Source organism: Pan paniscus, chromosome 10 (assembly GCF_029289425.2).
Source record: "Pan paniscus chromosome 10, NHGRI_mPanPan1-v2.0_pri, whole genome shotgun sequence".
In the NCBI taxonomy this organism is placed as follows: Eukaryota; Metazoa; Chordata; class Mammalia; order Primates; family Hominidae; genus Pan; species Pan paniscus.
In genome coordinates this window covers 134,523,006-134,546,703 of record NC_073259.2, presented here as the reverse complement: position 1 = coordinate 134,546,703, position 23,698 = coordinate 134,523,006, and the positions used below count along the sequence as shown (strand labels likewise).

The 23,698-nt window shown below is 42.1% G+C and overlaps 1 protein-coding gene across 1 annotated transcript; it reads right to left on the bottom strand.

Annotated features, from left to right (window-relative positions):
• Nucleotides 1–980: 980 nt before the first annotated feature.
• On the bottom strand, nucleotides 981–22,426 carry LOC100992082 (uncharacterized). The gene is made up of 6 exons (XM_034935040.2): nucleotides 22,419–22,426; nucleotides 21,858–21,928; nucleotides 18,832–18,914; nucleotides 8,722–8,919; nucleotides 4,115–4,222; nucleotides 981–1,227 (listed from the first exon to the last, which is right to left on the bottom strand). Exons 1-6 carry the CDS (start codon nucleotides 22,424–22,426, stop codon nucleotides 1,189–1,191), a joined length of 507 nt encoding a protein of 168 aa, XP_034790931.2. The 3' UTR covers nucleotides 981–1,188.
• Nucleotides 22,427–23,698: the final 1,272 nt, after the last annotated feature.

Here is a 23,698-nt window from a genome sequence, read left to right as displayed (position 1 = left end):
AATTTGCAAAAGAGAAGTATAAGCAGATCCATAGAAATTAAAAACAAAGAATCTCCAAATCTCTAACCTTTTTTCAATGATGTAAAAGGATCTCTAAACTTTGTTCAGTGAAATAAAAGTACTTAATCGCTATAAGGTCTAGGCAAGTCCAGAAAACTTGCCCCTTGGTATGGCAGTGGGACAGCATCAAATCCTCCCAGCTGTTCAGTGCTTACAGTAAGCCTGGTGGCATGTCTCAATCCTTACAAGAGCCAAGAGAGGTGGATGCTGTAGAGATGAGAATGGTGTGGCTCAGCAAGGCTGAGGAGTGGGTGCAGCCTCTGTGGTGTAGACCTCCTTAGACCTTCTTCAGCACCAAGCATAGTGCCTTCAATTATTCAATCTGTAATGTTTTCTAAAAACAAAGATATGCATAAAGACCTATTTTCACAGAGTCAGGAGTCAAGAGAGATAGTCTATTACTTTGGGTGTGTCCATTTTTAGATTACTTCATCTATTGCTTACAAAAAGACCGCTGCATTTCTAACATAAATGTGGTCTAGGCATATGTGTCCCCATTTCCCTGACGGATTTTTCCTGAGCCAATGTACAAGCTTCTCAGACTGAAAGAAATAACAGTTTTGCTGACCCCGTGTTGAGAGTAATTACTCAACATTTGATAAGAAGGCATAATAGATTGCCCCAATTTAGGTAACAAAAGAGGTCAGGGTATCAGAAGGGGTTCAGAGACCTGTTTGTGGGTGCACAGTTTTCTATCCCTCGTATCTCTGTGTAAGAATATCAAAGTGTAAAAATGTGATTCTGTCTTGAACTTCTTCTACTCACATGGGTGAGATGAAATTTTAAATATTAATGGTTAAAGCAGCCGAGAAATGATCAACTAACTATATATAATATGAAAAGACAGTTCACTTGAAATCTGAGAAGAGAATGTAAAAATGCAGTAATTACGTTTGAGGTGTTTTTCTTACTTTCAGATTCTAAAGGTTGAGAACGTTGGGTGTGATGTGACAATTCATTTTGCACCAGCCCTGCTGTCAAGGCCTTCACCCAGATGTCTGTGTTGAGGTCCCAGACCTCAGAAAAATGAGAGAACACGTCGACCAGGATGACAGAGAGAAATCCCAAAGCCATATGTGAAAGTTGATTTCTCCACTGGCCAGGCAGCAGGATTCTGAGAGCCTCGATTTAACAGCTTGAATTCGAATTGAATAAAGCCTCAACCAGCTGCAACAAAAAGTGAAAGATTTCTGAAAAGTAACACTGATAATTGCGGATAAATTCATTGTACTAATTAATCTTACTCTAACAGTAAAGTAATTCGATTCAAATATCTTCCACTGAATAGGCCAACATAATGGACAGTGAAATATACACCTTCCATTGGTAAAGATTATAAATTAAAATTTTGATTTGTGTTTCCTTTGCTTTCAACTTTTAGTATAACCCATGGAGATTAAATTGGTCATTAGAAGGCACACTACATACAGTTTGGTACCTGAATACAACGACAAACAGACATACATTATTTTTAAAAATTTTTCAGTATTCCACTGCCTAATTTCTTTTTCTCTGCAAGAAAATTGTAGTTTTCAAAGCATTTGATTTTGCAATGACTTATAACTAAATAATAAGCCAATCTTAGAATGTGTCTTTTAGTGAACGTATGTTCTCATTCATGTTGGCAAATATGTAAGGATGAAATGTTGGTTGTCAGGTATACATATATTCAGCTTTAGTAGGTACTGCCTAATAATTTTCCAAAGTATTTTAACAATGTTAATTAATATCTTGTAATGTTAATGTTATAAAGAATGTTTTCTCCTTTTCTGCTGATTATTTGGGCTAACATATTGCCTTCTATGTTATTTTTTCTTGGAAATGTGGCCTCTGTGAAATGAATGTAGATGCTTTTATCCTACTGATCATTGAACTCTGTTCCTAAAGGGAGTTTATACCCTCCGTGGCACTCTCATCTGGCGACAGACATCCTGAGTTTTATCTATTTCCTTCTCTTATGAGTAAGATAGTTAAACTCTCTGTGTTTCAGTTTTGTCACCTGCAAAATTGGGATAATAACAGTTCCGACCTGATGGTGATGTAGTGTGAAATAAATAACATTATATATAAAGTGCTTAGAAAAGTACTAGACACAATGTAAGGGCCTGAATTATGGGTTAACGCAATAGTTATAACTGCAATAAACTGATCAGTGGAATACCATTTTATTTGCCATTTTTCTCTTGGCTGTCTTGCCAAAAAGTAATAAAATAAGGTGTGCTAGCTACTTCTGGGAAATAGTTGTCTCTCTTTAAAAAGAGAGAGATGGCTGGTCACGGGGGCTCCTGTCTGTAATCGCAGCGCTTCAGGAGGCTGAGCGGAAGGATCGCTTGAGATCAGGAGTTCAATACCATTCTGGGCAACATAGCAAGACCCCTGACTCGACAGAAAAAAATACCAAAATAGTTAAGTTGGCATGGTGGTGCATGCCTGTAGTCCCAGCTATTTGGGAAATTAAGGCAGGAAGTCTCCTTGAGCCCTGGAGTTTGTGTAATGATGCAATCATAGCCATGAGCTATGATTGCATCATTACACACTCCATCCTGGGTAGGAGAGCGAGATCCTGTCCAGAAAAAAAAAAAAAAATAGAGAGAGAGCGAGAGAGCTGCATAAGGAAAATATTTTTGCTCTGCTCTCACTACAGATTGGAAGTTGTCAGGTGTGGGAATGATATCTGGAATTTCAGCAGCCACGTTTGACCATGAAGAGACAAGAGTGAATAGAAAGCCAGAATCCCAAAATACCCCTATTGGAAAGGAAAGTCCGGTTTCCTGAAGACACCAGAGATCTGTGGACACAACTTGCATTGACCTGCCTTTGCATTTACTGTTAAGTACCCAGTAACCATAACTATCATTAACCTGTTTGTTAGGTGCGCCATGTCTTGCAGGCAATGTATCCTAAGTGATATAATTCAAAAGCCAGAAGGGGTAAAGACATCCCAAGGTATGTAGGAAAGAGTTTTCAGATGTGCCATCACTCCCCCTCCTCACTCCTGAAGAGAGGCCTCAGGAGCAAGCCAATCGTAGCATTCAATACAAATGTACAAGATTGTAGTCAACATCTCCTTCATTCTTCCTTCCCTCTTTCTTCCTTTGCTGGCCTCTTTTCTGCTCCTCAAGCACACCAAGCATCCTCCTTCCTTAGGACCTTTTCACTTGCTATTCGCTCTGCAGAAAGTTATTTTCCCCAGATGACCCACACCTTTCTCACTCATGTTCTTCAGGTGTTCAAACATCACCTGCGGGACAGGCACCTTATGTGTGTAAACTAAATCAAGTGCAAGCACTTCCCCTCACTCTCTATTGTCCTTGCCTTGTTTTATATACATCGGCACACTCATCACAACCTGATAATCCATTAATCGTTTATAGCCCCTTCCATCATATTATCAACTCTCAGGAACTTTGTTGTTTATTTTTTGCTGTATCTCCAACATGTATAAGAGTGCCTAGTACATAGAGGGTGAACAAGAAAAATTTGTTGAATAAACTTCTTCAACAGACATGTATTAAACACCTACTAGATACCAGACACATAAAATAATTAATTAGATCTGATGAGCTATCAGTTTGATAGTTACTTTGAAAAGTAAAGATATCTTAAGGGAAGCTTAAAAATCATATTCTAGACATAGAATAAAATGCATTATACAACTTTAAAATGCATTTGCCCTTTGAAATAAAAATATAAATAGCAAAGAATTCGTGTTGATTAATGACAGTTGGTGATTTATAAGAGCTCCCTATTACTGCAAATGCAATGCTTCAACAGCTTCTGAATTCTCAGACAGATATAAATTAATTTCTATTGACAGAAATAGCAAAGTCTTTATTCCTGGGTCTGAAAAAGGAGTTTATTTTAGACTAAGATGTTTCTGCATATGATTCATTTCCTAAAGCCCTGAATATTAAGACATTCTATGGTGTGCTCATAAAAACTCTGCTTTGGAATCTCACTTTGGCATTGTCTGATATCTGTTTTCAGGGACTGTACCTTTCTGGGCTTTTGACCCCAAACCTGACTATAAGATGCTGAAGAGCTGACACTATACCTTTGCATTTCTTGCAGGCCCACAATGCAGCCTCAAAGTGAACACGTGCAGAAAGTCGGCACCAGGGACGTGCTGAATCGGGAGGAGGCACTGCTCAGCGGATGAGACCTAGGCATGGAAATCAAACAACTCAAGGCGAGATTTCTTATCTGCCTCTTACTATCTGTGTGACTTTAAGCAAGCCTTGTCTCTTTAAGCCTCAAGGTCTAAATGGACAGAACGCATGTAAAAAAATCAATATTGTTCTCCTTAATTCAATCAAATTAATAGAAAAAATAAATAGATAAATATTGTCTAAAACAAATAATACCAGTCTCTAATTCCGATTTTCTCCAAATGACTATTTCATCTTCAGTTACACCCGCTGACTTCCAGAGCATGGATTTTTGTTCCAGAAAAATTTCCCTTTAAAGCCTGCCTCATATCACTTCTAATAGCGTTCTTCTGTTTTGCGTTTTCTGAGTATTCTCTTAATCTAAGGTTCTCTATCAAGTTTTGTCTTCTAATTTCTACTCTTTAGAACATTCTGCACTCATCCAGTGGACATCCCTATAAGGACAATTTAGAGAACTGGCTATCCATGAATTTTTTTTTCCAGGAAGCCACAGATCTATACTGAGGAAGTATGATAGTGCCTCAAAAATACACAATTCTGCACACATTCTCATCAAGCCTTGACATTTGGGTATCTGTTAGAAATACATATGTTTTCTACTAATACTTTTTAAACTATCCAAGTAGATAACAACACACCCAGAACACATACAGCAAAATGTTTGCAAGAGAATTCATGTGAAATGCCAGGAACACTTATGCATATCTTTTTTGGTTTGCAGGCTTCTCTCTGAAAAAGAGTCTAAATGGCTCACGTGCCAAGGAGAAGAAATCTCTACAAGTTGCAGCATGAATTAATGTGACATGGACCTTCCTATAGAGAAGTCAATTCTTAAAATTAGAAATCAGTTTCTGACCCAGGAAAATGAGTTGGAACCAGGTAGTAACCAAATATCTCTATGGAATATTCTTTCTAAGACAGGTGGGTGAGGTTTGTAAATCTTTCAGGCTAATTTAACCAGCTAATTTAATGCAAAACACAGCTTTTTGTTTTAAGATTTGTTTTTCCATTGAGAATCTTTTAGCAGTTGGTGATTGTCTCTGAGATTTTAACATCTTTCTACTTTTATCTGCTTTATTTACAATATTTATATACTCCCTAATATTGCTCTTTTGGGGGCAGATAAAGGGGCAGGTGAATGGCGGGGCTCGTAAGCACAAAAATGACATCCATTCTATATCTACATTTATGTCTCTTCTATACATTCACATCTCTATCTCTATCTATCTATCTATCTACCTATCTATCATCTATCATCTATCAATTTACCTGCCTATCTATCCTGTGTCTGTCTTCTACATCTACATGCATACCTTTTCTGTATTTATACCTTCATTCATATTTGTGTTTGTGTATTCTACAGCTATATCTACTTTATATATTCTACATCTGTATCTAAATCTATATTTCTCCATCTATGTAAGTTTTGTGGTTCTCCACTTCATAAATCCTGTTACGGCCCCAGTGGTGGACAGAGCCAAAAAAGGATTTTGGAGCCAAAAACACATCCTTTCAAATGTGGTTTGGTTGTAAATATAGAAATAGTGCAGTTTCACCACTTCATAAATTACCTGCTGGCCATTTTTTTCACCTCTGAGGATGGAGTTTAACTGGCAGTGAAATTGATGGCTAAAGAATTTAAAATGTTTCTCATAATTCTTCTTGAGTAGAGATCTCACCTTAAATCCTGCTGAGCTGATCAGTGCATTTACATCATCGGGATATTAGAGTTGAAAGTCACATCGATTGCAGCAGCTCCCTGTCATGAACTTCCTCAGAAGGGAAGTAGAAGCTGAGCTTAAAAAGAAATTCCATCACCTTGAAGTAAGGCCACATTCGAGGTGTCTTTCAATGCTACTGATGGATGAAGCCACTTGTCTATTTTATCTCTAGCTAGAGAGAGACAGATAGGTATCTATATTCACAAATCTATCTATATCTATCCATCCATCCCTCCATCCATCTGTCCATCCTTCTGTGCATCCATCTACCTAACTGCCTACCTATAGACATCTATCTATCTATCTATCTATCTATCTATCTATCTATCTATCTATCATCTATCTATCTCTATATCTATCTATATATCTATCTGTCTATACATCTATCTACTTACCTACCTATACATCTCTCTCTCTTTCTACCTGCCTACCTATACCTATACACCTCTCTATGTATCTATGTATCTATCTATCTACCTTCCTACCTATTCATCTCTCTATCTACCTATCTACCTACATATACATCTATCTGTCTGCCTGTCTTTCTGTCTGTCTGTCTGTCTACCTACCAACCTACCCATCTATATATCTATATATCTATCGACTATGTAGTTGAGAAACTGGGCAGGGAAAGTGGCTCATTTAAAGCATAAATTCAGTCATGTTGTTCTTGTGCTTAGAAGCAAAATGACTTCCCATTTGGCTTAGAATGAAATCCAAACTCTCCACCACGATGGGCCAGGCCTGTGTGACAGCTCCTGCTTCTGCTGTCCACTTTGTGTCCTTCTCCTTCACCCATCCTTACAGCCACAATAGGCTTCTCTCTGCACACCCAGTAACAGAGAACTTTTAGTCGGCATCAGACCTCTTTGACAAGGTGACAGTTTAGTGAAAGGAATCCTGCAAGAAGAGAATCTGGCCCTGCAGCAACAGGGCAAAGGTTATTCAGCCTTCGAGAGCAGCCAGTGGAAAGGTCCTGAGGGGTAAGGAGCCCAGCAGGCATTGCAATGCCCGTTGCAAACTCAGATCATTCTGCTTAGTGTTCTCTGAACACTCATCACTATCTGAAATTGTCTGGACCATTTGTTTGTTGTCCGTCCCACTCATGTAAGTTCCATGAAGGAGGAGACTCTGTTTGTCTTGTCTGTATCATTGCCCAGGACCCTAAACCTAAAAGCCTGCATATGACACACTAAGTGCTCAGTGAATGCCTGGGGAATAAGGGAGCTGCATGATTCTTTCTTTCTTTCTCTTTCTTTCTTTCTTTCTTCCTTCCTTCCTTCCTTCCTTTCTTCCTTCCTTCTATCTTCTTTCTTTTTCCTTCCTTCCTTCCTTCTTTCCTTCCCTACCTCCCTCCCTCTCTCCCTTCTTTCTTTCCCTCTTTCTCCCAAGACTGGGTCTCACTCTGTTGCTCAGGCTAGAGTACAGTGGCATGATCATGGCTCACTGCAACCTCCACCTCCTGGGCTCAAGCAATTCTTCCACCTCACCCTCCCAAGTAGCTGGGACCACAGGTGCATGCCACCTTGCCCAGCTAATTTTTGTAGTTTTTGTAGATATGGGGTCTCACCATGTTGCCCAGGCTGGTCTCAAACTCCTGGGCTCAAGTGATCCGCCTGCCTCGGCCTCCCAAAGTGCTGCAATTACAGGTGTGAGCCACCATGCCCAGTGGGACCTGCATCTTTCTATGTACAGACTGTCCAAATTCAACCTAGGTAAACTTGTGGCTGCTCTCCATCCCTGTGTTCCCAACCTATTGCTGGTTTCTTTGCAGAGTCCCTTCTCTTGTTGCCTCTTGTCTCTACCCTGGAGAACCAGGTTCACGTCTTAGCTATTACAGAGCCTCACCTCACTTCCAGAAGTAACTATAACCCTTTGAACACCTGGTTGGCATCTCTATTAGCCTCATTTGCTTATACAACTTACTTGTCTGGGTTAGAATTCTTGTTTTTTCAGTTTCTGCGTAACTTTGGGCAAGGTGCTCACCTTTCTGTAGTACAGTTTTCTCACCTGTACAAATAGAGAGCATAATAGTACTTACCCCATAATGTTCTTAGGAGGATTACATGAGCTAATACATAGTCTAACCACAGAACTGCAGGCGGATGTCATGGTGGCCCATGAGCAGGTCCAAAAAGGACCCCTGAAGCTTAAAAGCATTGCAGAGCTCAGCATAACCAAGCAGAATAAGAAAAAGAAAGACCAAGACAAGGTGAAACTCAAGGAAGTGATGGAATGAGCAAAAAGATTAAGGAGCAGAAGCAGTGTGGCCAGGACAAGTGGACCCCAGCCCAGGTGGCCTTCAAGAATCTCCAGGAGAACAAATGGAGAGGATCCTGAAGAAAGCATCCAAAACCTACAGGCAGAGTGTGGAGGACTTCAGCAGACACCTGCTGCACACAATCAAGGAGCATGATGAGGTTCTCGCAGCCAGCTGGACGATGTGGCCTCCGCCCTGAGGATGGAGCAGCAGTGCGGGGAAGCGGGAGTCCACACTGGAGTTGTGTCTGTTTCCTTTGGCATTTTCTAGAAACATTGCTTTGCACGCACCCTCGAATCTCCTGTTGCGACAGTGCTTTTCAGAGCTGTGCCCCCTCATTGGGGAACTTGATTAAAGTGAAACACCTTTTACTCACCTTAGGTTTCTTGGTGGCACATAGAAAGTACACCTTTACATGTAAATGGGAAGTTTTAAAAGCTTATCCAGAGGTAAAGGCCAATTTTGTGTCCATGCCCTGTAAAAATGTTTTTACCCTCGAGTTGCGTCTCACCCTCTGAGGCCAGCCAGCTGTCTTCGCCTGGATGAGATGAACTCCAGAGGATGAGGGGCTAATGCCAGTGTGACCTGCAGGTGCAGACTCCTCTGAGACCCGGGGTGGGTGCCCTTCCAAGTGTCCTCCACCTGTTCCCTGCAGGCCGCAGGAAAGCCACTTGCAGCTTTGTGGTCCTCCGACGGCCTCCTCGGCCACCTGGCGGGTGAGACAGTGCAGCCCGATAGCAAAGCAGCCATCTAAGGCAGCGATGGACTATTTGCCTCATCCCTTTCTAGGTTTGTCGCCCCAGATCCCCTTTCCAAAAACTCCTAATGGACATTGCCCATTGATTGCCACTTTTCTTTGTAATGAAGCCCAGACATGGGCTGCCTTGGCCCTCAGCTCAGAAACCCAAGGAGCCTCTTGAGTTTACCCAGAGTTGACAAGATCACATGGGGCTCTTTGGCATCCCTATGCTCTAAGGACACCTCAGGGGTGACAGGACCAGGACAGAGCCCTAGCACAGACAGACACGGGTGCAATCAAATGGTAGATCCCAGGTACCAGTGCTGGAGGGCCAAGAGGGCCTGTGTGTGCCAGGTTAGGGTCCACCTGCATGCGCTATTGGGAAACATCATCTCTTTGGGGAGAAATGGTCTCTGTTAATGTAGATATTTAAAGAATAACAAAGGCAGAAGAGAAAACCCAAGTGTGGAGTTTGGAGTTGTCTGCAAACTGTAGAATAAAGCAAAAACAAGTTATTAAAAAGTGAGCTCATATAGACAAATAGGTTAGAAAATTGATGTATTATCATAGCTTGATAGATATTTGCTTTTAAAATTATAATTGTAATAATCATAGTGCTTTGAATCATCAGTCCTTTGTAAAATCTTCACTCTCCTCAGACTAAAATACATTTTAGTACAAATGAAGGGATGGCATTTCATTTGTTTTAGAATATTTTCACAGATTTCATACATCTGGCAAAATGTAATTATATGTTAAATACATATCTCATTTCCACATTTAGCGTATAAGAGGAAAATTATTTGAGGTCAAAATTCCTCTGGAAATTCCTTTAAATCAACTGTAAATTACAGCGTATGCATGTATTTGTGTACATAATCCTTTTAAGTAATAACTATGCCTCTCAAAGTGTTGAAAGTCACTGAGTTAGACCAAAAATTGAATGAAAGAGAAAACAACACACAGATAGGTAAGAAGCTGTCCAGTCCTCATCATGAATCGGGCATATTGGAGAAGCCACAAGTGTCCCTTCTTTCCTGCAGGGTTGACTCCGTTAGGTTCCACTGCTAACCTCGGCAGACAATCCTAAATTATCCTCCTGTGAAGATTAAGGAGATCGTAGACAACATCTTGCTAAAGATTGAGTTTTAATGCTGGTGCTTTAATTATCCTTTCGTGCTACAAAACCATGTGAGGCAAGGTATTAACATTTAAGTTTTTTTTTAAAGCATCAAGAATTCCAAAATCAGGTACAAAATCAAAAGGCAGATTTTCAAACAGAAACTTTGAAAAGTGGTTCTTTAATGCTTAAAGGATCTCACCCTTTTCCACAACAGAGAAGCGTCAAGAGAAGTGAGCAAGAAAAAATGTCTTTGGACAGAGCTTGGTGAAGAGACATCTTTGTGTTTAAAGGCAATCTTGAAACTCATGGGCACTGTGGTCTGGGATCTGAGTCCTGCTTAGGATGTGTGAGGCTCAGAAAGGTCTGGTTTCCTGTAGGACATCAGAGCTGGGAAGTGCTTCTAATCCTAGAAGGGACCTGGGCTCTCAGAAGGTACTGGAGGAAGGAGGCTTCGTGTCCTGTGCACCAGAAATGGGTAAGTCCTGGGCTGACTGTGACATTTGGCATTTATTGTCCAAAGGGAGATGTGTTTGAATATGAGCATGTTTGCTATTGATAATTATGCATAAAAAATAGACAAGGCTGGGAGATAAGCCAGGCAATCAGAACCCTGTGGTCACTCTAGCCATGCAGAGAACCAGCCTGGCAATGGGGCCTGGGCAGAGTCTGAGTGGGGTGGATGAACAAATAAAAGCAGTTGTGAAGGTTCAGGAGGGGTCGGCAGAAGTACACTATGCATTGCTCAGGGGGATCGCCATCTGCGTGCCCGACAGGGTACCTCCCAGGAGCCCATGAAGGTCTACAGAGAATGAATCAGACTGAAACTTCCACCAGACCAGAGACCTCAAGCCAGCTGAAGACAGTATGTTACAATCTCTCCTGTCTCTTTTGTGTCCTTTCTTCCCTTTCCTCTCCCTTCCTCTCACCAACCCTGGAAAGATTAGAAACCCTGGAAAGAAGAGAGGGGAGAGAGAAGAGAAAATTTTCCCATCGTTTCCCATCAAAGTCTTCCAGCCTGAGCTGGGAAAGGAAATAATTTAATGTAGAATTGTATTTGAAGTTTTCTGTAATATTTTGAATTGATTGTTCTAATTTAGACTGTTTGCAGCTTTTAGGGGAACACAGGATTATTATTGACCCTAAGAGAGGTGGTGGAAAGTCCTGGGCTAGCTGAAATTTTCATCCATTTACAGGAAGGATTAACTTATTGGAGAAAATTTAAGGGCTCAGGGAGACTGAATAATTGCATTTTAATATTATCCCATAAATTGTATATTCAGTGTACCTATTACTAGTGATTTTCTTGTGTTTCCATTCCTCCTATTAACAAATACTTACAAAATATTGTGTGAATCACTTTAAGAAATATAATTATGATATGACTTCAGCTTACTTAACACATGTTGTTTAAAGTTCAAAGCATTTGTATAAATGCTTTCATTAATCTAATTCTTCTTTACAATAAAAACGTAATCCCTCTGGCTTAATACAAAGAAAATTCCCCTTAAAACATTTTGAAGATATTAAGAAGTCTAATGTATATTAATGTCTCCCTCAGCTTCCTGCAAGTCAGTTTCAAATACTTTTTAAATTTTACTTTCAGGCTTCAGACTGTGAAAAGGGGCTAAACTTGGTGAATAGAAAACTACCCTGCATTGAAAAGAACGCTGCTGGATCCACATCCTAGGTTCAGCTTTTATGAGCAGTGGGGCTCAGGGGAGGGGAGATTTACTAAATACATGATCCGGAGGAAGTATAAAAAGAATAGTAATAAAAAACAATGCCCTGAAGATTGTAAACACTGAAAGTTGTTGGCTGAGTTTTATCCTATCATTTAGGATTTTTTTTCGTCTTAAGTGACAGAATTGCGGCAGGAACCAGCTCAGAGCAGAAGTTGTCTGGGGCTGTTTCTGGGAGGCTGGGTGTTGGGCGTAGAGGTGGGGAAGGCAGGGACCTGAGTCCCAAGGACTGGAACGAAGCCAGTGCCTTTCTCTCCCTTCCTGGTGATCTCAGCTTGTCTGGTGTTGGTTTGGACTCCTTTGTTCCCACAGCAAAGTCTTCTCCACAAGGTTAAACAGCACCCGTCTCTCTCTCCACAAGGTTAAACAGCACCCGTCTCTCTCTCTCCAGCTTTTGTCTCTGGTGGCAAGGCTGATTTTACTCCAGTTTCAAACTTTAAAAATCTAGAGAGAGTCTCAGAAAGGCCTGGCCTGGTTTCCATGCCTATCCCGAATCTATCCTGGGGGAACAGACAGCTAAGATTGTCTAGGTTGGGCCAGCTTCCTCCACGGGGTCAGAGGAAGGATGGGGTGCACGCTGCTGTAAAAACTAAAGTAGAGGTTCCTCTTCAAAGAGACTTTCCTCCCCATCTAACTAGGAATAAATAGTAGCTTCTCTTAGAAGCAAAATTTATTCAAAGACCTGTGCTAACATTCTTAAATATCTGCTAGCTGTAATAAAGAAATCAATGTACTTTATGTTCTTAACTCCCACAATTTAGCCTAAATATTTCCCCTGGCATGCTTACACTGGACCAAGCAAGCATTAGGTCATAGCCTGTTCCTCTTCCTTATTTGAAGGTGTTTTTACCTTTCTCAGCACTCCACAAGTTACTTCCGCCTTCCTTTGTTCCCCTCTGCCTTTGCCTCTTTTAAAAAGTTCTAAGTTGCTAGCCAAACGGGACAAATACAGAATCGGAGGTCCTATTGCAGCCAATAGAAAACGGACATAGCAGTAGGGTGGACGCGTCAGGTTATAAATAACCCTGTCTCCTTTGTTCAGTGTACTCTTATGGCAAAATTGCTGGCGAGTGTACTCTTTCTGCAAAAAGTGAAAAAATGGCCTTGCTAAGAAAATTAAATTTATGTTCAAGTGCTATTTCTTTGCAACATCAGGGAACAAGCATTTCTAACACTGCTAAGAAAAAGGAGAAAAAAGCCTTGGAGTAGGATCAAACAGAAAGTTGGAGACTACTAGATTTCAATGTAAGTCCACTCAATAAGCCTCTGAGTGTCTACCTGAGGCAGGCAGATGCTGCTGCTTGCTAAGGATCCAAAGACAAGAAAGGCATGTGCATACCCCTTGCAGATGGCATGCATTCACTATGAGAAACAGAGCTTTCACCCAACAATCACCGCACACTGTGAGGAGCTAGTGTAGACATGTTAGAAAGCAGCACTGTGGCAGCTCTCAGAAGGGGTTGGTGGTCTCTGCCATGGGCAGGTAGGCACCAATGACCTCCTAAGATTCTTGATTGAGGCCTTGTAGGATGAGTAACAGTGTTCCAAAGACAGCAGTAGGAGTGGCTTCCAGACAAGGCATGGAATAGCATGGCCTCAGGCAGAACCTGAATTGTCCCAAATTTTGGGATTAAAAGGAGTAAGTAGGAAAATAGAACAGTCACACCTACTCATGGATAAATGGGCAGGTGTTAGCATGGAGGGTATTGCCGCCATGCTAAAGAGCTGGCAACTTGTTTCTGAGCATGGTTAAAAAATAAGCTGGTGATAGGACTATCATGAAGAATAATAACAGATCCTCATAACTGTGGACTCTGGATAGGCATCGTGCTTTGTGTGTTTCACCCCTTGAACAGGTGCTGTTCCAGTTCTTTATTTTATTTATTTATATTTTGAGACAGAGTCTCACTCTGTCACCCAGGCTGGAGTGCAATGGCGCAATCTCAGCTCACTGCATCTCCGCCTCCCCAGTTCAAGCGATTCTCCTGCCTCAGCCTCCCGAGTAGCTGGGACTACAAGCATGAGCCACTACGTCCAGGTAATTTTTGTATTTTTAGTAGAGATGGGGTTTCACCATGTTAGCCAGGATGGTCTCAATCTTTTGACCTTGTGATCCTCCCATCTCGGCCTCTCAAAGTGTTGGGATTACAGGCGTGAGCCACTGTGCCCGGCCGTTGCTGCTCTAGTTCTTACAGTGCAGGTGAGAAAACCAGGCTTAGAAGATCTGTGTGCTTGATCCAGGATCCCTCAGACAGTAAATGGCAGATCTGGAAAGTCAATTCACTACACTACACAGCCTCTTGAGAAAGGCGATGCATGTGGCAAACACAGAATATAGAGAAATACCGAAAATGAGGCGTTATTACTTTCAAGTCAATGTCAGAAACAAATAGTTAATACACTGGACCTTTTAGAATATGTGAGCTCCCAGTTTGCCCAGTGAAACTCATCAGCATTATTCTAAACTCCTCAAATGTCCATTTGAGTGGGGTGGGTCACAGTTTGTATTTGTTTTACTATGATTTCTGTGAACCATGTTTTGAATTTTAACATTTCTTCATCAGAGAATAACCAACAATGATTGCAGGGAAAGAACAAGTTCTGCTTTCTTACTAAAACTGGCTATTTCTTTTTTATTTATTCATTTATTTTTTTAAGATGGAGTCTCACTCTGTTACCCAGTCTTGAGTACAGTGGTGTGATCTCAGCTCACTGCAACCTCCACCTCTAGGGTTCAAGCGATTCTCCTACCCTAGCCTCCTGAGTAGCTGGGACTACAGGCTTGCGCCACCACACCCGGCTATTTTTTTTGTTTGTTTTTTATTTTTTTGTATCTTTAGTGGAGACTGGATTTCATCATATTGGCCAGGCTGGTCTCAAACTCCCGACCTCAGGCAATCCACCCACCTCGGCCTCCCAAAGTGCCGGGATTACAGGCGTGAGCCACTGTGCTGATCAAGAACTGGCTATTTCTTAAATCATGCATGTGCATGTAATAACAGTTCATATTCATGGAGCACCTATTCCATGCTGAGCTCTTTATGGGTGGTCTGCATCTGAATTGCTAATTAATTGCCAAAGACTTCAGTGTGGTTGCACAGAAAAGGATTAAAGTACTCACACACAGAAAAACAGTTACTGATTATGACAGAGCTTTGTGTCAGGCCTTGAAGAGAGCAGGAAAAGAAAAAAGAAGAAAAACAAATGGGAGAAAGGGTACACCAGGATGAAATAAGCCACCGTAATAATCAGAAGTTGACTTCCAGAATCCATTTTTAATGTGAATTATTGATATTTTGAGCAGGTCCAATTTTGTAGCTATTTTGAGATTTTTATTTTTTTTTTCATTTCCATGATGGTAACCAAAGAAAGAAAATGTCTAAGTGCTGGCTTGACAGCATGGAGATTTTTTAAGGGTCCTCTTTGGTTTCTGACTTCTGAATTTTAAGTATCTATGGGAGCATTAATAATGAATCCATCTTTGCTGCTGACATTAATGGCAATGCCTGATCCTAAGGCACAGAATTCACCTTGGCCTTAGAACCCCAAAGAAAAATTCCATTTGCCTCTGGAATAAGAGGCACAATTACAGGGAGGAAAAAAAAAAGAAAAAAAATGCCTGCCTGACTCCAGAAATTCTTTCCATGGAGAACTTTCGTGATTAAGTTTCTAAACAAGCTTCACTGCAGATGTTCTGGGTATCTCTGGATTCATTTCTTCCACGTGTTTTCTGGGATGTGCTAATTTGTGAGAAAACACTCTCCTCCATACCTTCTCGTAGCTACATGGTGTATATAACCCATGCCTTTGGAAGAATCAATTTTATACTTTGTGAAGGCTTCAAGACAGGATATTGGTGAAAAATGAGGCAGCAGAGGGGGTGGAGGGGATGTATTAGTCTCTTCTCATGCTGCTAATAAAGACATACTCAAGACTGGGTAATTTATAAAGAAAAAGAGGATAATGAACTCACAGTTCCACATGGCTGGAAAGGCCTCAGAATCATGGCAGAAGGTGAAAGGCATGTCTTACATGGCAGCAAGCAGGAGAAAGCGTGTGCAGGGGAACTCCTCTGTATAAAACTATATAGATCTCATGAGACTTATTCACTATCACAAAAACAGGGGAGTTTCTGGGCCAGAGTGAACGCTTTTATCTACCTCAACCTTTTACTTTAATAATACACACAGGAGATGGGAGAAATTCAGTACTGTCACTCAACTTAACTGTTTTCAGCCTCTTAAATTTTTGCCCAGGTTTCTCTCCTTAATTCCTTCAGTTCCAAAATAGATGAGGACCAAAGACAATATTTACAGCTAAGCTGCTCAGGTGCCTCAGTGAAAAGAAAGAAAACTCTCTTACCTCTGCCCACAGGGGCAGCCTATTTGTGGGTATAAAGTCTGGGCTGTCTAAGAAATGTGAAAGGAAAATATCCTGGGCCCTTTCAAGCTGGGAACTGCTTAAGGCAAACCTGCCTCCCATTCTATTCAAAGTCACCCCTCTGCTCACAGAGATAGATGCCTATCTGATTGCCTCCTTTGGAAAAACTTATCAGAAACCCAAAAGAATGCAACCATTTGTCTCTCACCTACCTGTGACCTGAAAGCTCTCAGTGTGGGAGGGGGAAGCTTGCTTTGAGTTGTCTCTGTCTTTCTGGATGGATCTAATGTACTTCTTACATATATTGATTGACATCTCATGTCTCCCTAGAATGTGTAAAGCCAAGCTGTACCCCAACCACCTTGGGCACATGTCATCAGGACTTCCTGAGGCTATCAGCAGCGTGTCTTCAACCTTGGCAAAATAAACTTTGTAAATTAACTGAGACCTGTCTCAGATTTTCTGGGTTCACAGAAATTTTATACAAAAGGAAAAAAGAAGTTTCCTTTAGTAAAAATCCTTGTTAAAACATCTCCCATTGCATCTTAAGACTGTATATTTTCCTTCCTATTATGTTGGTGAAACTTCTTGACCGCCCACATCCAATTGAGAGACAGAACTAGCTGGATTTCCTAGGCCGACTAAGAATCCCTAAGCCTAGCTGGGAAGGTGACCACTTCCACCTTTAAACATGGGGCTTGCAACTTAGCTCACACCTGACCAATCAGAGAGGAAAGAGAGTTCACTAAAATGCTAATTAGGCAAAAACAGGAGGTAGAGAAATAGCCAATCATCTATTGCCTGGGAGCACAGCGGGAGGGACAATGATCGGGATATAAACCAGGTATTCGAGCTGGCAACGGCAACCCCCTTTGGGTTCCCTCCCTTTGTATGGGAGCTCTGTTTTCATTCTGTTAAGTCTTGGAACTGCACTCTTCTGGTCTGTGTTTGTTATGGCTGGAGCTGGGCTTTTGCTCGCCATCCACCACTGCTGCTGGCCGCTGTTGCAGACCCGCCGCTGACTTCCATCCCTCCAAATCCAGCAGGGTGTCTGCTGTACTCCTGATCCAGCGAGGCACCCATTGCCCCTCTCCATCGGGCTAAAGGCTTGCCATTGCTCCTGCACGGCTAAGTGACTGGGTTCGTCCTAATTGAGCTAAACACTAATTACTGGGTTCCATGGTTCTCTTCCATGACCCGCTGCTTCTAATAGAGCTATAACACTCACCACATGGCCCAAGATTCCATTCCTTGGAATCTGTGAGGCCAAGAACCCCAGGTCAGAGAACACGAGGCTTGCCACCATCTTGGAAGCCACCCACCATCTTGGAAGCCACCCGCCATCTTGGAAGCAGCCACCACCATCTTGGGAGCTCTGGCAGCAAGGACCCCTGTAACACATTCATCCTTGAATGACAAAATGTCTGGTCCAGCATGGTATTATAACATAAACATGGTGGGTGCATTTTGTTTTCCTTGAATTCCTTCACCATTTACCCACATTTTCATTCTAGCATTCTCGAATGGAGCATAATCAAAGCGAATGTCTGCATGTCCAGTAACCAGGCAACCTGAGGGATGGAGAAGGATTGGGACTGCCAGTGGTCTGGGTAAGGAAGTTGCTCTGCTGCTTTGTCTTGTCTGTTTTTGGGGTTTCCCCTGCTATAGGGAGCAGCTGTCTGAATCTGGATTTTGGTCTGGTCTGGCGTCCATGCTGGACAGCTCACATGGCCAAGTTCAGCCCCTTTCATTATTTCTTTCTGACCCAGTAGAGAGACGGCTGACCATTCTTTGCTGGCCCCTGCTGTAGGTCCTGGGGGCCCTACCTGGGACTTCCCATCACTGGTCTTTTATAAGCTGGTCATCTTTGAATGAAAAGGGCTCCCCAGTGATGTGAGACACACCTGCCTGGTGGGCTGCCCTCTCCGTGTGCCCACTCTCATTCATAGTCAAACACGCCCACTCTCATTCATAGTCAAACACAGCAGTGGGTTCAGCCAAGATCTCTGTGCCAGCTGATGCTCTTCAAGTGCAGGTTTCTGGAAACCCTTCTCCAACTGGTTTCAACAAAACAGAAGAGTTCACTGATGAACAGAACTACAAAGCCCAAGAGTAGAACTGACTGACTAGACTCAGGGGCTGGAATAACAAATCCAGTCTCTTCCTCCTTCTCTGTGTCTTTGGTAAATGTTAGATTTCATTTTCAGATTCCACTCACCATCTCAGGCTTCTATAATCTATATGCTTAGTGATACCTGAGGAAAAAATGTAGTATCTTTATCTGGTAATTTCTTAGGAGTCCCAGAACTCACACTAATAATCAGCTCCACCTTATTGAAAATTCATAATAATCAGCTCAACCTATTCAAAATCCTAACACTTAACTGTGGCCACCATGGTCAGAGGGATGGAGTGAAGAGGCTTGGAGAAGCCCCACTCATGTGCCTCCTGGTTCCTAATGACAGCAGCAGGGAAGAGGGTGGGTTTCTGATGCTCTAACTGGTCAGAAGGAAAGCCTCATTAAAATCCCCAGGTAATAAAAATAACTAAATCAAAATAAAATTTGTTACTGTGAGCCCAACAAATGAGTTGGGACATGAACAACATCAACAATTATCTGCCCCGATAGCCACTAATTACCTTTGGGTGAGGCAGCACCATTTTGCTGGAAGAGGTTCTGCCTCTTGTGGATATGGATGGTTCTCTATTATTGTTACCAGCACCTGAAGGTGATATGGCTCTGATTAGTGGAGGAACACCAGATTCTTCCTCTCAAGTCAAATTAGAAAAAAACGACTGGGACACACGTGGAATAGTTTTAAGGAGCGGAGAGTTTAATAGGCAAGAAGGAAGGGAGAAGACAAAAGGAAGAAGCTCCCTCGTACAGAGACAGAGAGGAGGAGTCTCCAAACCCAAAAGAGGAAACCCCAAGTGGGGTGGATACCCGCCAGGTATATGTAGAGGCTGGAGGAGGCGGTGTCTGATTTGCATAGGGCTTAGGGGATAGGTTTGACCAGGCATGTCATTTATGTAGCCCTGGAAAAAACTGACCCTCCCACCCTAGCTTTTTAATATGCAAATACAGGCCGCCATGATGTTCTACACACGCGGGGATATGTGGGGGTGGCCATGTTGCCAGGAACATGTGGGGCAAGGGCAAGAAGGCAGCGGGAATCCCCATGTGTGGGTGGACCTCGTTTCTAATGGCTCTCATTTCTAATGGCTCTCATTATCAAAGGTTGCCCACCTGGCTCTAACAGCTGGGGCTTTCCAGCTAGACAGGAAATGTCTTTAAAAATGAAAATTTCCCAAGTACCCCTTTTTATCTCTATCTGCCTGAAATAATTTCTTAAGAACTCCTACCACAAAAGCATCCTCCTTCTTTAAATATTTCCTTGTTTATTTTACTAGGGAAAAAGAGCTGGTGTTGTCACCATTGTTCAATTTAAAGACCTAATTGGAATTACTCAATTTTACACAATTTCTCAGAATGGGTATCAAATTCCCTGGGTCCATAATCCACATAAAAAGAGAGATTAGGGTGTTCGGCACCTTTCTTAATATGCAAAACTAAAATTCTGGGTGCTATTAATAAGATAGTCCTTTCTTTTTCAGACTGTCGGAAACATTATAGCCAAACAAAGATTCTGGTTTATTTTTCTCAAGGAAAGTGGAACTGATGTTGGAATTGTGAGGAGATTTAGACATCATCAGAAACGATTCATGTCATGATGTTGGAAGTCTCCTTTCTTCTTTAGTTCTGACAATGCGATGTAAAAGTATATATTTTATTTAAATTTCTATCTTTATTCAGATACAGTTGATAAATAAAATTGTAGACATTTAAGGTGTACAACATGATGTTTGGAAATACATATGCATTGTGAAATAATTACCACAATCGAGCTATTTAACATATCTCATCTCACATAATTACCATTGTGTGTGTGTGTGTGTTTAGTGAGAGCATTTAATATTTCAATCCTTAGCAAATTTCTAGTATATAATACAGGATTATTACCTATAGTCACAATGCAGTACATAGATCTCCAGAACTTATTTATCCTGCATAAGTGAGATTTTGTACCCTTTGACCAATATCTCCCTATTTTCCTTTCCCTGCGGGCCCTGGCAACCATCCTTATACTCTCTGCGTCTATGAAGGTAATTAGTTTTAATTCACCTCCTGGGGTAGCAGTTTCAGTAATCAAACACTCACATTCCTGCATTGATTAGCAAATGCCTAATTAGAAAGTCCACAGTCCAGAAGTTCTCACTAAATCCTGTCAGCTGCCGTTTTCTATGTCTGCTCAACACTGGAGGTCTCACTAGCTAGTGTAATTCATCTAGAAATGCTTTTTCCTTGGAAAGTGTAGTGGTGTGTTCTCTAGCAACATGGATGTAGAAAATGGGCTTTCATTGACGAGAAAGGCAGATGGAATAAACTGAATCAGTCACTCCTCACACCTGCAAAACAAGGTCTCACCATCTCATAAGCCCCATACTCTATACTTGTAGGGAGAACACATGAAGTCAAACCCCTAAACCACCCTCCATCCAGTCACTGAGATGGCAAATTCTGGTTGCCAGATGCCAACTGTGACGGATTTCTTCTTTTAGAACATTGTCATAACTGTCCCATGGGGATGTTTTATGGCATGTGTTATGTGTTGAAGGACTCATGTGTTGAAGTCTTTGTTTTCTTTTTGTTGTTGTTGTTGTTGTTGTTGTTGTTGTTTGAGATGGAGTTTTGCTCTGTTCCCCATGCTGGAGTGCAGTGAGGTGGTCTCTGCTCACTGCAACCTCTACCTCCCAGATTCAAGCAAGTCTCCGGCCTTAGCCTCCCAAGTAGCTGGGATTGCAGGCATGTGTCACCACACCTAACTAATTTTTGTATTCTTAGTAGAAACAGAGTTTCACCATGCTGGCCAGGCTGGTCTCGAACTCCTGACCTCAGGTGACCCACCCACCTTGGCCTCCCAAAATGCTGGGATTAGAGACATGAGCCACCACACCAGGCCTCATGTGTTGAAGTCTGAACCTCCAATGTGACTGTACTTGGATATAGTGTCCTTTAAAGAACTAATGAAGATTAACTGAGGTCCTAACAATGGAGCCTAATCCAGTTTGATTTGTGTTCCTAGGAGAAGAGGAAGAGGCATGAGAGATGCGCACCATGAAAAGAGACCAAGCGGGGACACAGTACGAAGGTGGCATCTGCACACCAAGCAGAGGGACCTCAGAAGAAACTGAGCCAGCCAGCACCCCACCTTCGTCTTTGACCTCCAGCCTCCAGAACTGTGAGAAATACCTTTCTGTTGTTTAATCCATCCAGGCTGTGTCATTTTGTTATTGCAGCCTGAGAGACCATTACAGAATGTGTGGTTGGATCACTTACAAGGATAGAGGATCTGGGTATCGTACAGTTTACAGAATGTATGGACCGCTGTGTTCCTACTGATAATATGTATTGATTATCAAATACTCATGTGTATGGCAGAATTTGTCCTGAGGCTTTGTTTCCTCTTAATCTGATTGTGAAGTTGGAGAAAAGGCTAATCCCTTGCCCAGCTCAAACTCTGACAACTATGTAATATTATTTCAAAAATGGTTGCCCATGACCCAAAGGGCTGAGGCTACTTCATGGCATTTGCTCTTTGACTCACCTGGACAATCTCTAGAAATGCACCTGAACTCGCCTGATGAAGTGCCCAATATTTCCCATTGTTCTGGGGAGCTGGGGTTTTTTTAGCATGGAAATGAGATGATAATGAAGCCTGAGGTCTTCTTGAAGTCATTTGGTTGGCTATCTTGGCTCTAATCAGTTTCAGCTGGTCTGGTTAAAAAGGGAACTTTTTATTGCAGGCATCCTTAAAGAGTAGCAGAGTTAGGATAGGGTAGAAATTCAGCTATGTCACATAGGCATTATACTAGGTAACACTAACACCAGGGAAGAAATAGTACCCTTCTCACGAGTGGGGCACTGTCACCAAGGAGATGGTGGGGTAGAGCTCTGCCTACCAACCAAACCCTACATCAAGACTTTATTCTCTTCTTATGCTCTAGAATTTCACAGTAGTATTGGAGATAGGACATTTCCTTAAAGAAAGATGGAAAGCTAAAACAGGTTGCTATTGATCCGCTGGATACAAACAGCTTGCATGTCTGCAAATTATTCTGGTTGACTTGGGCCCAGTCCTGTTCATACAAGGACTTCAAAGACTCACCGGTTCATTCTGGAAACACAGACATTTAAAAACCTCCCATGTTAGCCAGGCACAGTGGCTCTGTAATCCCAGCACTTTCGGAGGCCAAGTCAGGTGGATCACTTGAGGTCAGGGGTTTGAGACCAGCCTAGCCAACATGGTGAAACCCCATTTTTATAAAAAATAAAAATTAACCAGGCGTGATGGTGGGCACCTATAATCTCAGCTACTCGGGAGGCTGAGGCATGAGAATCGCTGAAACCTAGGAGGTAGCGGTTGCAGTGAGCCCAGATCATGCCATTGCGCTCCAGCCTGGGTGACAGAGCGAGACTCTGTCTCAAAACAGAAACAAAAACCACAACGAAAAAACCTCCCATGTTCTTAGGCTCTGGCTCTGTCTGGGACATCTGCTGTCCATAGAGTAACCGAGGGCTATTTCCCAGCCAGTAATTCCAGAGGTTTCCAGAGGGTTTTGTTCCCTCCTCCTTTGAACACTGCAGTCCATCAGGGTTTCAAGTAGTCCTGGTTTCCCAAAGTCTTGGTTGAAACCTGAAACACAGGACCAAAAAAAAAAAAAAAAAACAAACAAAAAGGAAAAAAGTCCCTATCCTAATGCCACAGAGACCCCAAAACAATTCACCAAGTGCATCAGGCCTCAGAGAATCAAATCAACTCTTTCAGTCTCTGCCAATGGCCATTCTCTCCATAAGTCTCGGGCAAAATTCCCGGTGGGAGGCAAATGAAGCCGTGTCTACACATCTGCTGTCCTCCCTCCCACACACCCTCTCCACTTCCTTCCTCGGTAGGCCACAATCAAAACACCCATGCAAATTTAGTGATTCTTTATAATTTCTTATCCATTGAGCCTCTCATGCTGTGCTTTATCAGTTTTCCATGACCACGAGACACTCGCAGAATAAGCCAGTGCTTGGGACAACTGAAGATGAAAAATAGATCATTGGAGGTTGTGATCTAGCAAGGAAGATTAGGTTTATACCTAGAAAAGTTAGAAAAGCAGGAGCCTAGAGAGCCAGGTGTCACCATTTTAAAATTAACTCCATCTTTAAACTCGCAACACACATTCCTCGCCAGTCATGACCCGTGGTCATAAGATGTTTACTGCAGAGGAAACCGCTTGGCAATGCCTGCAAGGGCAAACTCCTACAACAGCAGAAAGTCCACATGTCCCCAATGTCACATAACAATATATGCTTTTAAGAAATGTACAATCATGCTTTCATGTACTTATAAACTAAAATGCCAAGGATAACTTTCTTTAAATGGCCAAAGTACTACATCTT

Bases quoted from the DNA above. Each gene is read 5' to 3' on its own strand.
- LOC100992082 (XM_034935040.2), bottom strand. The intron at 8,920-18,831 runs GTAATTAGTGGC...CTCACCCGCCAG, and splicing joins TGGTGCTGCCTCACCCAAAG to GTGGCCGAGGAGGCCGTCGG. The intron at 4,223-8,721 runs GTGAGACGCAAC...TTCCATGCCTAG, and splicing joins CAGCTGGCTGGCCTCAGAGG to GTCTCATCCGCTGAGCAGTG.